This window comes from Protomyctophum bolini (assembly GCF_963924005.1).
Source record: "Protomyctophum bolini genome assembly, chromosome: 18".
Classification (NCBI taxonomy): Eukaryota; Metazoa; Chordata; class Actinopteri; order Myctophiformes; family Myctophidae; genus Protomyctophum; species Protomyctophum bolini.
This window is the reverse complement of record NC_137879.1, coordinates 10425131-10445736: the sequence shown is the minus strand read 5'-3', so window position 1 is coordinate 10445736 and position 20606 is coordinate 10425131. Positions and strand designations below refer to the sequence as shown.

Sequence of the window (20606 nt, the reverse complement as noted above, 5' to 3'; positions counted from 1 at the left end):
CAGTCTTAACAGGCCACGTAGGTAGCCATCCCTAACCTTAGTCTTAACCAGCCACACAGATCGCTAACCCTAACCTCAGTTTTGACTCTTAACCGGCCACGCAGGTCGCTAACCCTAACCTCAGTTTTGACTCTTAACCGGCCACGCAGGTCGCTAACCCTAACCTCAGTCTTAACCGCCCACGTAGATATATAACCCTAACCTCAGTCTTAACCGGCCACGGTTACTCCTCCGAGGCGACCGGACATTTTTGACCAAGACAAAAACACGTCAAACTGTCATTTAATAAAAAACTCGAACCACTTGGGGTTCTTTTGCAATAATCTAGGATAGACCGCGCGGCGTGATAAAATCCTTTACAACTTCCGCACTCCTCAGATAAGCCCTGCTCTGCACTTACAAGATGGGAAATGATCTGGGATATCAGCCTTTCAAAGAAGCCTTCGGAAGCTTCACTGATGTGCCGGCCAGTACCTTTCAGGAGGCCATAATCCTCTCATAGTCATCCATTATTGAAAGGAGTAGTGACCATGGTCCATCTCTTTTTTCTCTCTCTCTTCTTCATTTAGGCTTTACTTCTCAACATCAAAAGCCATTGCAGATTTGTCTTTTGATCTGCGTAAGCTCTTTATTACTGTATATGGACCGTGTTTCAAGTCATACAATGCTTCATCTATGTTCTGTTTAAAGTATGCCGCCCCGACGTTGATAACCCGGCCGCAGCTTTGGATATTGGCCAGTGGTTGAAGAAGTAGCCAGATTTCTCTTCTTTTTTTTTCTTTTTACTAAGTAAAAGTAGCAATGCCACAATTGTTACAAAGTAGAATGCCCATATTCAATTATTTGAGTAAAAGTATGCATTGTCGAATTTAAAGTACCTGTACTCAAATGTTTAAAAATGTTGTCAGAAAGCAGCCAATCTACAAGCTCACGACGCGTTGCATCGCGAGTCCGTGACACGTTGTGAGCGCGTATAGATCTGCTATTTTTGAATAGTAAAACAAAGCATAAAACAGGGCATGCTTTAATATAATCATCCAAGTCTGCAAGGTAGTAGACATATTTGCTTCTGAGAAGCATAAAGTGTATATACTGTATATAAAAAAGGAAATGATGAAAGTACCTGAAAGGGTGAAAGTACCTCAAAATTGTACTTAAGTAGGCTACAGTACTTAAGTAAATATACTTAGTTACCTTCTGCCACTGGATGTTGGCATTGGCAGCAGGCAGAGAGAGAGAGAGAGAGAGAGAGAGAGAGAGAGAGCGGGCCGGATGTGTGAGTGGATGCTTAGCCATGCGTTTCTGGAGCGATGAAGACGATGCCATAATAACCAGGAAGGAAGGAGGAAGAAGAGGGAGGAAGAGACAATTATTTGGCCGCCTGTTATCAGAGGCAGAAACCCGAGCGGGGCAGTGTGTGCACCTCAGCCATGCTCACAATGTGTGTGTGGTCAGAAAGCCCCTTCCTTAGCAGAAATATTAGAAATATGAGCTTACTGTACTTCAGGGGCCATGAAGCCAAGGCCAGAAACTACGTACGCAGATGCTTAGAACCGCTTCTTGAACCCTGCAAGCGGCATCCGTTATTATTACTCTGGAGAAAACGTTCACAGAAAATAGCAGATCTACAAGCTCACAACACATTGCGCTGTGATATGTCGTCAGCTTGTAGTTCGGTTATTTTCTTTCATTTATATCTTTTTGGTGATGAGATATTAGTGTAGGTTTTAGTGGGGGGGGGAGGCGGTCCAAGTCGGATCGGTTTTACTAAGTCCAAAGCTACCATCAGTGAGTTATAGCCTACATACCAGACAGTGGCCTTGTGGTTAGAGTGTCAAAAAAAGACTGTAAAAATGGGACCCAATGACCTCCCCGCTTTGCACTCTGCCACTCAGCATATCAATGGGTTGGATTGGGGGTCAAATCAACTAATGATTCCCGAGCGTGGCGCACACTGTGGCTCACGGCTCCAAGAGTCAAATGCGGAGAACAAATCTCACAGCGGTAACGTGTGAGACTAATTGTACGACTTTGACTTTACCCGTGTCCACACACCAGAGCCAGCCCCTTATCCCTTATTTGCAGTTTTTTATGTTTTGAAAAACATTGTAACATATTTCAAATAGCGATCTACAAGCTCACAACGTGCCGATGTACAGTAGATATCGACGGCTATTTTAATTATTTTTCAAGATAGTAAAATATTGCAAATACGTTTAGGGATAAAGGGTAAGGTGCAGGGGCGCACCCAAGATGGGGACACACATCTCTACTGCAATATCTCTCAGTTTATAGGCCCATGACAGCCCACCTGCATCTCCTAACCTAACCATAACTGCAAGCACGGGAGCAGACGCTAGTCCGACATGCGGACGGATGTCGGACTAATGCCCTGTCTGAATTACATGCGGTCCCCATATGGGGAGATATCGAAGTCCCTAGTGGAATAGTAAGAGAGTGGCGACACGCTTTGATCTCGCCACAAAGCGGGTGCCTATGGGCTATAGTTCCAAACATTGGAACTATCCCATTGAGATAGAATGAGCACTTCCACATTCCATTGTTAGAATGGGAGTCAACGCTATAGTGTCAACACTCTCTTACTAGATTACTCTGCCTATATCTAACCTTAACCTCAGTCTTAACCGGCCAACGTAAGTTCCCTAGCCTCATATCATCAGTTTCACGATGTTTTCGCTTCTGCGGCAGTAATTTAACTTCTGTGTTTCCTAATCGCATTGAATCGTCTTGATAAGTAAACCACAGGTTGATATCGGTTGATAACATCCAAAGCAGGTGGTCTGTGCCTCTGACAGCTTACAAATGGAACTAAATGGACCCTTACAGTACAAGTCTGTGACTCTGATAGCTTACAAATGGATTTTGTATACTGTAAGAGTTAAGGGAGATCCTTGAAATTCTACAGCTTGAGAACCACTGTACCAACCTGCTTGACACAATAGCGACTACATTTCTCAATGGAAGAGTAGGCGAGACCACCTCAAACCACTGCATGTGCTTTCATTCACATACAGAATTGGTTAAAACATTTTATTCATCAAAATAAGTTACAGATTGAAGATTAAAATCTATTTGCTTGATTTATTCATCCTGAAAACAGTGGGGAAAAGTGGCACAGAGAGGCGTGGAATACAAAAAGGTAATTCCCCAGTAGGATATATCTGAAATTAAGAATTTATATAAAAAGAAAAGGAAGAAAGAAAGAAAACATTAAGCACTACGATATTAACATGTCCTGATATGGAGTCATCGCTGCGTGTCTGTAATGTACATGATGCACTTTTGATTATTTTACATCCTCCAGTCATGTATACTGAAGATTTGTGAAAATGAAAAACATGGAATAACAAGCATTAGGTTGTGTTAGTTCAAAATGAAATGTGTCTCAGCCAAGTCTTCACGGGAGGACAGATATTGTTTCAATATTGGCAACAGAGGAAGTCGAGGCACATTATGTAAAGTCCCGTTTTAACCACTAAAGCCCTATTTTACACTTCATAGTAGGATGGTGGTGAAGGCCTATGTAATGTAATGCATAAAAGACATCTACACACATCTTAGAGAAAAACCCAAACAAGAACACATTGCTGTCCTTAATTGCAAACTGCGGTACATTTACTGCCTAATATAAGCCCCGTCATACAACCGAACCGAAAACGGAAAATAATAATAGATCTATATGCTCACAGCACGTAGTAGCTGTGATGATGACGTGGGCTTTCGTGTGGAAGTGTACATCAGAAAATTAAAGGCCTACTCAAGTTTCAGGTCATATAAGGTGCCCACCGAAAAGCAAAGGAAAAGTACCACACATAGCTAATCTACAAGCTCACAAAGGGTTGCAGATTTGTTTAGTTTTTTTAAGTGAATACGGTAATGTAGGTAATGAAAAGAATGAACCAAGAGCCTTTGACTAAATAACACTGACTGGATGCACTGGAAAACAAGTTGGTTTCAAGCCGGTAAAGAAAGAAAAACAGGTGTGCTTCCTCTGGAAACTGCCCTTGGTTAAGGCAGTGGGTGCTCAGCTTTGAAAATAACGTAATTAACTCATAAACCAACTAAGTGGAAAAAGCAGCACTCCAAAATAAAAGATGCAAGAGACTGGCTCAGATGCAATTTCTCACTTTTATTTGAGAACGCCGACGCTTTTCGGCCTTTTTACACCTTTTTAGTCTGCTCTGAAGGTGGTTATACAAGATATATATATATATATATGCAATTTCATATATATATATATATATATATGAAATTGCATCTGAGCCAGTCTTGCATCTTTTATTTTGGGGTGCCGCTTTTTCCACTTAGTTCTTTTTTACCCATTTGCTGACAAAAAGCAACCATTTTGGACATGCAAGGTTTCCACGCGACAATGTACTTCAGCAGGGCATCCAGAATGCGCGCCTTAGAACAAGCTCGCCCTCGTTTCTTTAGAAATGAGTTTAGGGTTAATTAGTTTTACTGGGGTTTTACTGGGGTTAAGTGTAGGAATAGGTTTTGTCACCGTTTACTGAGGTTAAGGTTAGAAATAAGGTTATAGGTTTAACCATTTTAACATAGTTAACTGAGGTTACGCTTAGGAACACCAGGCTGAGCAGTTCTGCTGGAATTATACGCCCGGGGTGACTGCGTTTACTGTTTTGAGGCGAGACTTTATAGTATTCAGCAGCACTGAAAAGAAAATAACATCCACGCCGGCTTTCATTGGAGGGCAAAGCCTTCATAACTTACATTGTCCTCGACACCGACTCACGCAAGTACAACATTTTCCCCATTCCATGAATGTCGGCAGACAGAACCACACACAGCATAAAGTCACAGGCCGGCGCATTCTTACCACTCTGGAAGTTAAATCATTTTTACGGTGTGTGGAGTGGACACTGAGGGCCTGTAATTATCCATCATCAATTTCATACCGACGTAATACTTTGTTCCTAGAAGTTACAGTAAAGCTATTTAGCTGGCTCTGCTTTTTCCAAGCCGTACATTTTACAGTCCTGTGCAGACGTATAATTGGGGAGTCCTGTGCCGTGTTGTGCTGTGCTGCCGCGGGGGCCTGATGATGTTGTCAAAACCCCCGGATGAATCCACTAGATTCACATAATTCAAGATACAAATTTTTCATATTTACCGTCTTTTTATTTTACCACTAGTGGAATGCACTTAAATGAAGCAGGACAAGGCAGGCGGAAATGTACAGCATGTGATCATTCCTTCACACAAAAGCCATTGAACAGTGGCTATACTCACACGTTTTAATTTCAAAGGCCTCCAGAACTCTGAGAGTACACGGTGGAACCGTTTCCATGTTCTCAGAGTTTCCGTATTGCAACGGTCCATTTGGAACCCCCTAAAGTTCCCAGGAGATCCCCGGGACTGCACCTTGAGAACCACTGCCATCGATGATGAATATCACCCCAGTTAGTTATTTTGCTAATTTCTTTTATCTCGCTTTTCTATTTTACACAAGGCCATTGAAGGGCAGTCTTAAGGACAATTTAGCATAATTTGAACATGAATCCCATTGTTCTGTGGTGAGTTCTTGTATTGTATATAGTGTAGGGAAAATAAATACCCTGTGCGTGAGACGTGAGTGTATGTGACGCAACGATGCGCCATTTTCGGTGCGTCATCTCGCATCATCGATGGAGCAAACCAAACCCACATTATGTCCAAAACTGTTACCTTTCAGGATTCAAATTCAAAGGTAGCAAAAGTGGCAGATCTACAAGCTCGAACTGCACATCTCTGAGAAGCGATCTCGTGCGTGCATGCATCTGCCTCGATGACGGCAGACTGCTGGGCGAGCGCTGGCGCTTTGGAATGGGAGGGTGGTCAGATCAACATATGGAATGAATTATGTACTGGCCAAAGTGGCCATATATGGAGCGTGTCTTTGAGTGTACAGGATTTGATGGGTCAGATCAACATATGGAATGTCAGAACAGGTCAGCTCCATATATGGAGATCTGAGGGTGGCAGCGGGGGCAGTGTCTTGAGTGTACAGGGTTTGATGAGTTCAGATGCGGTCAGTTCAACATATGGAATGAATTCTGTATTGGCCATATATGGAGCGTGTAACAAGGTGTGACTGACGGACTGACTGAAAGGTTTTCAGGTTCAAAATGGGAGTTCCTTCAACATGGCAGCAAAGCTTTTAAGAATGACTCAACAGCAATTGCATGTCAGGGGCACTTTTAGCAAAAAAAAAAGAAGTAGAAAAGAATCACACAACTGTGAGCAGCAGTCGTTGGCAGCCACTTTAAGAACAAAAGGACGGGACTTAAGAAAGAAATAACAGGTACAGGGGACACGAAGCGAGCAATTCCAAAATACAGAAAATTGTTGGCTTTGACAGAGACGGACCAACTGGTGTTTACAGTTTAAAAAAACGGTCATAATAATAACATTTTGTCTGCATATCTGGCCATGTGAGAGGTCGCTTCAAGTTGTGGCCTCAAATTGACCTTTCAGAATGAAGAAGAGAGTGAGACAGCTGCATTGAAACTCTTTCTCTGGTAAAGCGGCGACATAAATAGTATTAGTTCACTGACCTTGCACAATGCACATTGTTTTATGCTATTAAAACTTAAAAAAGGCCCCTTGGGCTAAAACCAAAATAAAATAAAATAAAATAACAGTTAACATCGGGAGTCAGTCCGAAAAAAGGTAAAGTAGCATCACAAACAATATGTGAGATCTGCTGACACACACTGTCTGCAGGCACATTATACAATTATTAGTACGTTTGTGTTGTTTTCAAAAGAAAACAACCGGCCGGACTACACAACCTCAGTGTTCATTCTATCCACCCGTAACTCAGAGAGCAACCAAGCGGACCCCCGCTTTGCGCACTCTCTCTCTCTCCGTTACACAAACCACTTTACTGTAAACCCCAAGCATTCGTATTGTGGGGAAAAGCTCTTCCCAACATATAAGACAATATAAAACACACTAGCATGGAGCCCTGTGGGACTCAACCATAACGGGGGGGGTTGTTAAGTGGTTAAACCTCGGGATGGAGGATCTTACTGCGGTTTTGGCAAAGTTCACAGTGATCCTTTCTTTCTTTCTTTGTCTCTTTTTTCTCGTCTTTTCTCTCTCTTGAGAAAAATTGAGCAATAGTCGGCTATTAGACAATCTAAAAATGGGTTATAACTGGTCTAAAAATGAGTGTTTGTTTCAGCGGCCTAAGCTTAGTTTAGATGTTGATTAGCACCTTTTCAAACGTGCACATACAGACCGTCTATAATCTATATTATATAGATGTTGAAACAACGACGTTTAAACGTCTAATCTAATCCTAGACTGCCAAAAAAAACTTTCATTTTTAAACCATTCACAAACCATTGCGAAAAATGCTCAGTGGGAGATGAACTCTCCTCCGTCCCGTCGTCTTTTCTCTCTCTCTCGTCCCGCCCCGCCTCTCAGAGGAACTCTCCGCGGAAGGGAAGCGACGAGGCGGCGCTCTGCTGCGGCCAGCGGCAGCGCAGGCGAGCTAGCGGCAGCTCCCTGGGCAGGCGAGCCAGATGCAGGTCCCTGGGGTTGTCGAACTCGGAGAAAAACAGCTGGTTGAGGATGTCATAAACCCCGGCTCTGGCAGCCACCTAGGAGCCATGCAGCCCAAAGAAAGAAGAAGAGAAGGAATCGCACAGGGGAAATGTTAATGGACAAAAAATAAGGCAAACGGTGAACGAACGAACGCACGCACGCACACACACACACACGCACGCACCGGTCGATCGGTCGCCCCCTGTGGACTGTCGCCCACTGAACCGTCCGCATTAACCGCAAAAGCCCTGAGTGTTCATACATTAAGACCTGTAACGCATCCGTGTCACCTTAGCTTTTAACCACTTTAACACATTATTTTAAACTTTAGCTATTGAAAAATAGCAGATATACAAGTTCATCGTGTGCTGCGCTATGAGCTTGTTAGATCTTCCCTTTTTGAAAAACGTGTGCAAATCTTTGAATATATCATCTTTCAAAGCAAACGTTTTTAAACTCAAATCTCTGCTTCCTGCTGGAACTAAATATTTTGAGATTGGTGGTCAAGCCGCCAAATACATTATCATTTTGGAGGTCCTCGATATGAATACGTTTGACGAACCACTGATATAAAAACATAGGTTGTATTTTTCCCAGAAAACTGTCAGCATTTAGAAGACATTTGTAGAATCGGGTCTCCTTTAGGAGTTGAAGTGGAGGTGGATTTTACTGGGTGGAAAAACTACATCCTAAATGTGTTTTTCTGTCTTTCTTTTTCTCTTCTTAGTAGTCTATTATATGTCATGGCTGTCGGGCAGAAACCTCATCTCCATTATTTGAACATAGTTTCCTTTGTTTTTCTTCCGTAAATGAATGCCCTACTTCAGTGGTTTTCAACCAACGGTCCGGGGACCACCAGTGGTCCTTGAGGGGGTTCCAGGTGGTCCCCAGCAAAATGATCTTTAACCCATTCTGGCCGGGAAAGCATTTTGGTGTTAGCACTATGTTATGCTTTAGCTATTGAAAAATAGCAGATCTACAAGCTCATAGCGCGCCACCGAGTGGCGCGCTACGAGCTTGTAGGTCTGCTATTTTTGAAAAATCGAAGAACGACTGACATTTTTTAGAATCTGATCTCAGGTCAGAATGGGTTCATCAGACCAGTGTGTGTCCAGTGGAAACCTCCCATGAATCTGATCTCAGGTCAGAATGGGTTAACTCTTGAGAGCGTCAAATGAGACCAAATGGATCCGTAAGGGTCTCTCAAGAGTTAAACTATTGTCAAACATCTGCATTAGCCGACTGTGCTTCATTTACAAGAAGTCTACACAATTAAGAGAATGTAGAATCATTATTATATTGATCAACGTTTAACAAAATGTTCTTTACTTTTGGGTCTGCCAGGCTAAATAATATCATGAAAAAGGTTGAAAACCAGTGCCCTACTTGATCCTTACTACAGCATCACACAAAAGCATTGTACAAAAATAGCAGATATAGGCATACTGTCAATCACACACATGCGCGCACACAGCACACACGCACACACACACGCACACACACCAGTGTCGAGATGCTGCGGCCATGTATTCACTCCATTATCCCCCCCACTCCACCCCCGCCCCCCCCCCCAGTGTCTTAGTCATTACTGTATGAGCCAGGGTGAAAAGTTGGCTTATTTGTCTGGAGAATTTGTCTGAGACAGAGAGAGAGAGAGAGACAGAGAGAGAGAGGGGGGGGGGGGGTGCGGGGGGAGTGAAGTGTTGGTATAGCGTTACTAGGTCAAGCTGACTCATGGCCATGGCCATGTCCGAAGGAGAGAAAAAAAAAAAAAGAGTGATGGGAAACGCCATGGAAGACTAAAGACATGTTGGCTAATATAAAGGCAGGACAATACAGTCATCTCTCCATCCCACCGCCACAAAAACACTGCATAAACACCACGTTAAAGCTGCCACAGCTTGTCCAGTTTACTCGGCCGGCTGTTTTGTCAAAGACCCCCTCCCACCCTCCCATTAACTCTGAGAACGTATACAAATGGACCCATAAAGGGTCCATGTGTACGCTGTCAGACCTGTTAAGGGTCCATTTGGTTCCATTTGTACGCTCTCAGAGTTACAGACCTGTAAGGGTCCACTTGCAAGCCGCCTCTCACACAAGGAACCCTGGGGGGTTCTTGGACCACCCTCTTAAATCAATCTGATCTCTGCCTAAAATTGGACGTAAAAAGAAACTCCACCACAGAACAGGTAGATCCAGGAGGAAGTAGCAGACATTCAGACGAGAAGTGGAAAGAACCGAGATATGTTTTATGTTTTACTTCAGGGGGTAAACCAGGATATAGGCCTACAGTATATACAACAGTTAATCAAAGTAATGAATGTAATTGATTATATCGTCTCTCTTGGGTATAGAAATCTCATACGTTTTTCAAAATAATTGTGGCACTCCATCTTTAAGTATACCTATTTTTCACCTTTGCTCCACCCACCTGAACTTAAGCCTCGACCACAGCTGTCTGATAATGGAGGAGGGGTTAGGGTTATGATGACACAAAAGTGGTGTATTTTCGATTGGGCCTTTTGACTCAAAAGCTTTCAGCTTTCAGGAAGAAACCAAACATACACAGGGAAGACATATTTGAATATGATAATGATAACCACTGTCCACCCCTGGGGGTCTATTACAGTAATGTTAACTCCATAGAAACATACAAAACAGAGTACGAAAGTACAAAAATTAGTACCGGTACCTCATCTTTAAACATTTTATGGAAATGTGTAACAGCAGCACTGCTCTGGGGGTTATTCTGAGAATGTTGCTATTGGGTTTTGTCATGTGAAACATGCTGAGGAAGAACTTAATGGAACAATGGCAGGAATAATAGTATAAAAATATGTCTTATTTATACTGTCTCTAAGCGCTGATTATAGCTTCTTTGGCCAACACTGGCCGGGCGCAAAACCACCAGAAACAAAAACCACAGACCGGAGAATCGGAGCGGCAGACGCAGTATTGCAGTCGCTGTATTTCACTGTTGTGACAAAAAGAGAGCTGAGCAAAAGGCAAAGCTCTCTGTCTACCGAGCAACTTTTGTTCCTACTCTCACCTATGGTCATGAAATGTGGGGTCATGACCGAAATGAGTTTTCTCAGACGGGTGGCTAGCATGTTCCTTTAGAGATAGGGTGAGAAGTTCAGTCACGCAATGAGAGACTCGGGAGTAGAGTCGCTGCTTCCTCGCTCGGAAAGGAGCCAGCTTAGGTGGTTTGGGCATCTAGTAAGGATGCCTCTCGTCTCCCTATAGGGAGGTCCTCGATGCACGTCCCACTGGGAGGAGACCCCCAGGCAGACGAGATGAGATGAGAGGATGAGAAGGAGGGATTATATCTCCAAAATGGCTTTGGATTGCCTCCAGAATGAAGTTAATAATGTTGCTTTGGAGAGGGACGTCTGTAGTGTGCCAGTGTGGTCAATGCAAGTACACACACCCTTGACCATGCAACATGTCATGTTTACAATAGAGATCGTGTATCCCTAAAATACATATTGTTGGTAGGGGTGCAACAGTTAATCAAAGTAATATGAATTTAATTGATTATTGGTTTTTCAGGATTAAAAATAATAATAGCAAAAGTAGCAGATGGACAAGCTCGACAAGTGTTTGGACCTTTCGCTGTAGTATGATCTAATAATAATAATAATAATTATTATTATTATTAGTATGATCTAGAAGGGAATTAAATAAAAAAATAAGGTTTCTGCATGCCCGACAGCAATGAGATAATATTATAATTATTATCTTTTTGGGCATGTCGTTAATCTTGTTAAACTGTAGATGAAAAGTAAAATAAATAAAAAATAAACGTAACCATAACGCTCAAGTGGTTAATTAATTGGAGAAAAAAAAAGAAGTTCAATACGAAAATCTGCACTTCTCGTTCATTCAGAGGATTCAGAAAATAACACTAAAGATAACTGTACGGTACATTTCTGTCCAATGTGCAAATGTTTTTTTAGTTTTATCTGAGTAAAATCTTCCATAGAGCATAGCGCCAACCTAGCTGTTGTAGGAGGTGTTTGCTGGGAAAAGCGTGTGTGTGTGTGTGTGTGGGTGTGTGCAAACTGTGCATGCGTGCGTGTGTGAGTGTGTGTGTGTGTGTGTGTGTGTGTGGGCGCAGCGGAAGCATTAGTCAGTACATCGGACTCCCCGGGGAATATCTGGTTTTGTGGCGTTTAAGTAGAGCACTTAACCTGAATCATCTCTTCCATCACCCGGCTGGATCACACGTATTAGGAGGACGCGTGGGAAAATGCTTAAGTTACGATTATAGTAGTGGTGGAAGAGGTACTATACTCAAATGATAACTCTTTTTTTAAAGAAAAAAATACACAGTATATATTTTCTTTGCTTCTACCAGGATTTGGACCTGGTTTCCGGCGCAATTCCTGATATTTTTTCCCATAGCCTGCCTGATCATCATGGGAATAAATGTAGCCTAATCTTGATCAAATGGGGGCGGGGGCCACGAAAAGTTTGAAAAATATAGGCATCATAGGACAGTGCAAGGAGGGTTTGTGTGTGTGTGTGTGTGTGTGTGCGTGTGTGTGTGTGTGTGTGTGTGTGTGTGTGTGGGGCAGGGGGTCCCTGCAACGAGAGGGGGCTGGTCGTTCCCATGCACAGTCGGGCTGCTATCTCACATACCATCCAGGGTCCCGTATATACAGCACACAGGCAGCGCTGCAGCGGGACGGAGGGGACGGGACAGGGAGGCCTCTGTTGGCCACATCAAAACAGCTGGAGTGACTGATAGGGTACCTCTCCTCCAGGCATCCCTGGTATGCACTGTACACAAGTCTGGCCATTGTATCGTCCGCCGCGTTCCGTGTTTTTTTTTCTCTCTTTAACGTTGCATTTCGAAAAATTCACGTACGTTTACCTCCCTAACCCTCTGATGTTTGTCCCACACCCCGACTCTGATCTCCGCCCCCCCCCCCCACCCCCAAACGAGGCAATGTAGGCTAATGACTGCCAGGGACAATATTTGTTTGGGTGTATGCAGCACGAGTCAGTACGACTTACAATATGTGCTCTGTCGCCGCTAAAATGACATGCCGCTTTTTTTTTGGCTTTTTGTTTTTTTTGGTGAACACGTGCAACGGCATTGCGAGGAGGCCAATTAGACGTTTTCAGCGCATTCGTGGCGGCGTTTGGTAAAAGCAGCGGGGCCGTGCTGTGCGTTGCACAAGAGCACTTTGTGCGCAAAGAAAAGGCAAATCCACGATCTAAGGCAGTGGCTGCCCAAACTCTGGAGCTCGAGACCAAAAAGAGACTTTTTATGTCAAACGTCGTGACCCGAACCGGTTGTAATAGGCGATGTACAAGGTCGCAGCGTTGGGAGCTTGTACTGCAGATCGGCCATTTTGGATCCGGGGCATAGGAATTATACACACAGGGCTGTATTTTGCGTGTCTTAAGTACCAGGTCTTATTCCCTAACTTGAGTAAACTAAAGACCTGGAGGCGTGATCAATGCTCTTTGGCCACTCAGAATAGCCAAATGGCATTGATCACGCCTCCAGGTCTTTAGTTTACTCAAGTTAGGGAATAAGACCTGGTACTTAAGACACGCAAAATACAGCCCACAGTGTTCATTTGTATAATAGCACAGTTCAACAACAAGGCTAAATGTTAAGCATTGAAACGCATCATTAAAGGATATTTGAATTTAGGAAAAAAGGAAGGGAAAATAAATAACACCTATACTGTATCTCAGGACACAGAGCAAATATGAAGGCATTTGAATACAGTAAAGCAAAATCATCAGAAATGAAACAGAAAAATAAAGAGTAAAAATACCGTGAAGCAGAATACATGTAAGGCAGCGGCAAACGGTTATTTTTCTTTTCTTTTTTTTTAAGCTGTGTTTTGGAAGAACTGAAAGTTGTTGCAGACTTTCAGTTTGCTCCAGATAATGTGGTGCAGAAGAACTGAACGTTGCTTCTTATCTCCACGTTTAGTTCTGACAGAAAGCAGACTTTTCCCAGTCGCTCCGAGAGGTCTGGATGGTTCATGATATCGGACAAAGATCGGGAACGCGTTTTGGCCTTAAATTCAACCACTCAACCGACGTGGTAGTATTTTGAAATCTAATCTTCGACATACAGTAAGAGGGAAGCAGTGTAAAAAGATGAAAAGAAATGTAAAAAAAAAACTGAAGTGGCGTGCTCCACTTTTTTGGTTATCATTCAGGACTTGAGCACAAAAAGCAATGAGCCGACGTCGACAGACAGACAGACAGACAGACGGGCGGGCGGACAGGCAGGCAGGCAGGCACAGTAGCACAGTAGCCGTGTGCTGGCCCCTCTAATGCACTACTAATGGAGATGATGACCCGCCTTGAGCCCTGCCCCTAATGATCGAGCCACGCTCACTCAGTGGTGTGTGTGTGTGTGTGTGTGTGTGTGTGTGCATAATGATTATGCCTGGCCTGGGGGTGGCGGTGGGCTGTATGCTAGATATCTACTGCAACGCGTCCAATAAATGGATCTCTAGACCAGAGTTTACATACTGTAGTACGTGGTGCATGCATACACTTTCTTTAATGATTATATCTGGTTTCAGTATTCATTCATGACATATTTTCTCTATTATTAAGTTTATTTTTGCAGTCAGTTTGTATTGGTGGTGGGGAGGGGGGGCATTTCCGGGGGTCCCCCAGCCTAAAAGGTTGAGAACCCCCCCTGAGGGCAGTACAATCCATACAGCAGTGGTCAGAAAGTAAACCAAGTACATTTACTCAAATATACAAGTTTCAGCTTCAGTCCGTTTTTCAGTTCTCTATCTATGGGACCAACGGTAAAGCACGTAAAAGGGCCAAAACATTTTATAACGGTCCACTCGGTATCAGTGGAAAACATTTGTTCACTGCATCTGATGACACACTAGTAGGCTAGTAGGCTGCACTGGGGCTACACACTAGTAGGCTGCACTGGGGCTAAAGCTCCCTCTGCACTGTTAACTCTGAGTCTGTGTGTGTGTGTGTGTGTGTGTGTGTGTGTGTGTGTGTGTGTGTGTGTGTGCGTGTGTGCGTGTGTGCATGCGGAGGAGGAGGGAGGAGGAGGCGCATTTGTGTGTGTGTGTTTGTGCACACGCTCACACGATGCAATGACTGAACAAAGCGTGGGGATAGTTAGTTAGGCAGACAAAGTAACAGAATCAAACCACTTGGCAAAGTGTTCCAACTAACAGCTATGTGTGTCTGTCCGTCTGTCCGTCCCTATGTATGTATGCCCGTCCGTCTGAGTACGGACAGGTGCAATACCGCTGGGCGCTGGGCTTGGCCGGCCGTGTGCACGAACGCACAAACGAACACGTGCACAAATTAATCAGTTGAAAAATGACTTCCCCAGACTTGGAAATGTCAGCCAGCCTGGAAGCAAATAGGCGACAAGTGATGTGTCAATTTCAATTAAAAGTTTCTGCCAAAGGCCAGAACTAAAGGCATCATCATGGGAATACATACACCAAGAAGGGCAAAACACTGATTAGAACAGCACTCGCACCTTCAGGTGTCCAGACTGACATTTATTTTTTTTCATTTGGTGGCAGCAACTGGAACATAATTTTGTTCACAACTTGCTAAGGCCACGCAACGGCATAATAGCATTCCAGCTTTTATGGAGATATTTAATATTATCCCATTTAGACCTGAGGCCGATTCTAAAAAAAGAAAATAGCTTCTAAATCAGTTTTGGAAAACAGTTTTCTATCAGTTTCTACGTATGTCAGTGGTGCTCAACCTTTTTCATGTCAAGGACTCCCAGCATTATCTGTATTTGGCCGCGGATCCCCATCTCAAAGTATGTTGTTCCAGGGAGCCCCCAGAAGCAAAGATTTGAGTTAAAAACTTTCGCTCTGAAAGAATATATAGTCAAGATTTTCACCATATTTTCACAATTTTTCAATAGCTAAAGTATAACATATATTGTTCGTCATATCACATCACACCGCCAACGACGAGACTCCGGGGGAACTAAGTTTAGTTTTCTTTCTAGACTTCAACGCGTGTGAAGACTAAGAATGTGTTGATTAATTGTTTGTTCAAGTCCATCTCTATGCACGTGGAAGAATATGATTTATGATTTATACGACCGATCCGTTTGCTTAAACCTATATACTTCTACGCACGTGTGAACGAGCAAATGATTTATCGAAGGCTTTGTTTGCTTAAGCATGTCCCCCAGAAATAGAGACACTGAAGTCTCCCACCGTTCCCCAAGGATTCTTTCGTTTATTATGGAGTCCTTTGTATATGGTTTTATTATATACCAACATCCTGGTAAAAAGGGAGGAAAAGGACTTCTAATGTCCACAATCCTTCTTTCTTTTCTCATCATAGCAGATGCTCGCCGTGAGCTTGTATATAGCCATAAAAAAACCTCAAAGGGTGAACTTTTAGATCTGCTCGAAATATGGAGGGGCAAGGTTTCTGCACGTCAGCCAACAAATAGCCCCAGTGTGTGAAAACGTTACCGCGCACACGTGCGCACATGTGCACGCGTACACGTACAGTACACACACACACGTACACACACACACACGCGCGCGCTTGCTCGTGCGCATGGTGACATAATCACCCATTAAAAGCAGTGTGGTGGTTTCCCATCTCTACACCAGTCAGACACCAACCATAATTCCACAGTGATTCAGAGAGCTTACTGTACACGCGGTTATCTCATGCTGGATACGTTCCCCGTTGTCACAGAAACTCTTTCATTTTGTACTCAGACAGAGACAAATTATTACTCTGTCCTCGAGCAACTTGGAGCGGTTTCTTTTCGTGCGTAAGCAAATTAACCACAGTTTCCCTATTCTATCTGGGCATGCATGGATTAAAGTAAGTGATTGTGACCTTTTCTTTGTATACTCAGACAGCCAGCAATGGATTAAACGCTCCCCGAAATAATTTAGTCTCTGTGACACCTCTAGGCATAGAGTATAAAGAAGGATAGAGACTGAACCCGGCGCGATAGCCCCGCCCCCCCACGCTATTCATGTCAGTGGAAGTTGCTCAGTGGCGTTTTGAAGCACCCGGAAGGACCGTCTATACTTCCAAAATGCGGAAGTGCAAACGCGCTCAACGTTAAAGCCCAGCTGCACGGGGTTTCCTCGTTATACTTCCACGGGTCCGCCTGCAGTCCCTCCTCTTACCACTAGGCAAGTGCTTCAACGTTGGAAAGCCTCACTGGTACCTCACTGGGGCCTTGCCTCTAGGTGGTCCACTTCCTGATTAGTTAGTCATTTGTCGGAGGGACATTTTGGACCAATGACAAAGCTCACAGTGTGGGAGTGTTTATTCCATTGCCGTCATTAAAATATTCCAAAACTCCTGGTCGTTATTACGTATAGCTACGTTTGTCGTTTACTGTGCTATTATGAAATATCCGAGACCATTAACACCTTAACTGGCAGGTATTAACCCTGGGAACGATTCTACAAAATGTCTTCTAAATCATGACAGTTTTCTGAAAAAGCCTATGTTTCTATGTCAGTGGTTTTCATGTCAAGGACCCCCAAGGTTATATGTAATTGGCCGCCGACCCCCACCTGACAATATGTTGTTCCAGGGATCCCTCTCCCAGAAGCAAAGAATTCGGTTAAAAACGTTCGCGCTGAAAGAATATATATTCAAAGATTTGTGCCGCATTTTCAAGATTTTTCAAAAATACCAGACCTACAAGCTCGTAGCGCGCCACTCGGTGGCGCGCTATGAGCTTGTAGATCTGCTATTTTTCAACAGCTAAAGCATAACATAATGCTTAAAACACCAAAATGGGTTCCCGCCCAGTATGGGTTAAGTAATTATTTATCTGCTTTACTGCCAGCGTTTTTAGATGTAAAAACGCTTGGCTTTCGAGATGTAACGGATGTAAACAATGTCACGGTAGAAAAAAAAAACCCAAAAAACTATTGAAACCGCGACCTTCCGTTCTTTAGTTAATGGCAGTTCTTTTTTTTTATAAATCCTTTAGCTTTGGAGTGGACCTTGGGCACCTTGGGCTTTTTGCCTCGTCCTAGCACTTTCCCTTTTCTATATTAATTTTGAATGTTTATTGTATTGTTTATAATACTGTGCTAAATAAATAAATACTAAAAATACTAGTGTAGAGTTCTGGTAATTAATTATGTTTCTCCCTGCTCTTCTACCGAGACATTTTGGGTCGTGTCAGTCAAAGGTCATGTCTCACCGAGACACAGAACATCTGACACAAATTGTGACCGTGATGGTCAACGTTCATTCAACATAAAAACAGTTCAGCGCTTCAACGCAGGAAACAGGGTTCAAATCCGGGGCGAGAGAAGGAAAGCTACATAGTGAGGCTTCAAGTGGTTTACAATACAGTAAACTGCGTTGTCAAGCATTGCAATTCAACATTCACGGAATTCAGGACAAAAAGAAAACTGCAATAACCCGTGTTACTTTCACTGAAGTGAAGCCTGTCAAGGAAAAATAAAACAATAAATACGTTTAGCACATCGTCAAGTAGTTGTGCATGGATCAAATATCATAGGGATCAGAACCCAGAGCTATAATTATCACTTTCTAACATCTACTGGAGTGCTGCATAGCTTCACGATGCGGTCTCATGTCTGCACTTCAGTGGTAGAAAGTAACTAAGTGCCTTTACTTGCACTCAAGTACAATACTGTACAATTCTGAGGTCTATTACTATTTTACTATGGGTACTATTTCTGGATACTTCATAAGTTCATGCTTCTACTGTACTATATCTCACAGGTAAGTATTGTACTTTTTACTCCACTACTTTAAGTATTTGACCGCTTCTTTAGATATTACTTTTTTTGTATTTTGATGCTGGTACTTTTGTATTTTTTAGTCGAGTAACATTTTGAATGCAGGACTTTTTTTCCCTATAGTTGGATATTGCTTCGCGGCCAAATACGTATAATCTTTGGGGTCCTTGACATGAACATGTTTGACCACTGATACCTGAATATAATAACCTGAATATAATAGTACCATGAGCTTTTTTCAGAAAACTGATTTAGAAGGCATTTGTAGGATTGGCCTCAGGTCTGACTTAACCCATTTAGGCCTGTTGAATTTTTTAAAAAAAATCCTGAAAAACTAATGTTTCTATATCAGTGGTGCTCAATATTTCATGTCAAGGACCGCACAAATTATTATGTAATTGGCCGCCGACCCCCATCTGAAAATATGTTGTTCCAGGGACCCTCGAGAAGCAAAGATTTGAGTTAAAAACTGAAGCTCTAAAAGAATATATATTCAAAAATTTGAGGCACATTTTCACGATTTTTCTAAAATAGCAGACCTACAAGTTCATAGCGCAGCACTCGATGCCGCGCTATGAGCTTGTAGATCTGCTATTTTTGAAAATTTGTGAAAATGTGTCAACCAGTGGTCCCGGGGACCACCAGTGGTCCTTGAGGGGGCTCCAGTTTCCCAGCTAAATGATGGAGAGTTGGTAACCAAGTGAGAGAGCGTAAAATCAAATCAAATGAACCCTTAACGTAAAATATTCTGTATTACAAATTTGTCATTTGCCTGCTATCTCTCCGAATGGTACCAACGTCAATACAGCATGGAATTGTGGACAAAATCGTATCCAACGATAACAAAATATTCTTTAGTTCTGGGTCTGAGAGGCTAAATGGTGGGCCTTGTTGATATGAAAAGGGTTGAAAACCACTGGGTTAAGAAATGGCAATAGGTCCTCCACCAGTCTGTTATTTTCTCATGGCATAACTGGTCCATTAGAGTCACTCTGATGCACCACATATTTCCCTCTATTCATAACAGGAAGAATATGCCCCGATTGACCGCATGCACATATTTCTGTGACAATTGTTTTCATACCGATTGTTCCAGTCTATTTTGGAATTCCCTTGTTTTTTCACTCAGTTTATTCCACCTCAATAAGGACAAAGAGTCAGATATTCATTCATAGATTTCCAAAAAACATTCCAGCCTCTCCTCGTCCACGGTCATGTTTTGGTCAGTAAAATCGCTGCGCGGTTTCATGTTTTTAAATTATTAGTCCATTAAGACCTGGAACGCATCTGTGTCGCCTTAGCGTTTAACCACTTTAACCATTATTTTAAACTTTAGCCGTTGAAAAATAGACATACAGACATAGCAGACACCTCTTATCTCCATGTTTTAACTTTTGGTGTATTTCCATCCATCCATCTTCAACCGTTTATCTGTAGTCGGGTTGCGGGGGGAACAGCTCCCCCAGAGAGCTCCAGAATTCCCTCTCCAGAGCAACATTAGTGACTTCCTCCTGGGGGATCCCCAGGCGTTCCAAGGCCAGTGAGTCGATGTGTTTCCTCCAACTGCGCCTTGGTCTGCCCCGGGGTCTCCTCCCAGTGGGACGTGCCTCGAGGACCTCCCTAGGGAGACGCTCGAGAGGCATCCTAACCAGATGCCCGAACGACCCAAAGCTGGCTCCTTTCCAAGCGAAGAATCAGAGTCGCTATACTACCACTGCTACTTTAGGCGTATTTCTTTTTTGTTTTTTTGTAAATCAATGCCCTACTTGATCATACTACAGCGTCACACAAAAGCACCAAAAGTAGCAGATCCACAAGCTCGTATCGCTACTTTTGCTATTTTTGAATTTTAATCCCGAAAAGTAACAGTTTTGGAGGTTTTATGAGGTTTCCACCCGGACAGAGACGATATACATTTCCGATGGATTAATTTGACTACTTTATTTGCGCCAACTAGCTGAATGTCAGCTCGCACGAAACACATGCCAATGTGTTTGCCAATGAGCTTAGCGTTAATGAGAACACCGACAATGAGCTCTTCCTTAAACGCAGGTCTGGTGGTGCAGTGCAGGGGGTGGGGGGCGTGGCGGCAACTCATTTCTCTGGAATGCACATAAATTTCCATCCACGTAAGTTGCACATAAGTTTGATGTAAAAAATAAATAAAATAAATAGCAACATTTGTGGATCAAGGTCGCAGCTCGTTGTGACCTTGTAGTAGCTCAGCGTTTTTTGCATTGTTTTGTAAAAAAAATAAAAAATAAACTGCTCTACCAG

The 20606-nt window shown here is 43.0% G+C and overlaps 1 protein-coding gene across 7 annotated transcripts in view; it reads right to left on the bottom strand.

Moving 5' to 3' along the window:
- Positions 1 to 3037: 3037 nt before the first annotated feature.
- The window catches only part of pald1a (phosphatase domain containing paladin 1a), a 110947-nt gene continuing 93378 nt past the window's right edge, over positions 3038 to 20606 (bottom strand). For all 7 annotated transcript variants that reach the window (XM_080789617.1, XM_080789615.1, XM_080789619.1 and 4 more), the window contains one exon: positions 3038 to 7628. In XM_080789617.1, coding sequence (XP_080645743.1) covers positions 7449 to 7628 — 180 coding nt within the window. In that variant the 3' untranslated portion in view covers positions 3038 to 7448. The remainder of the gene's footprint in view (positions 7629 to 20606) is intronic.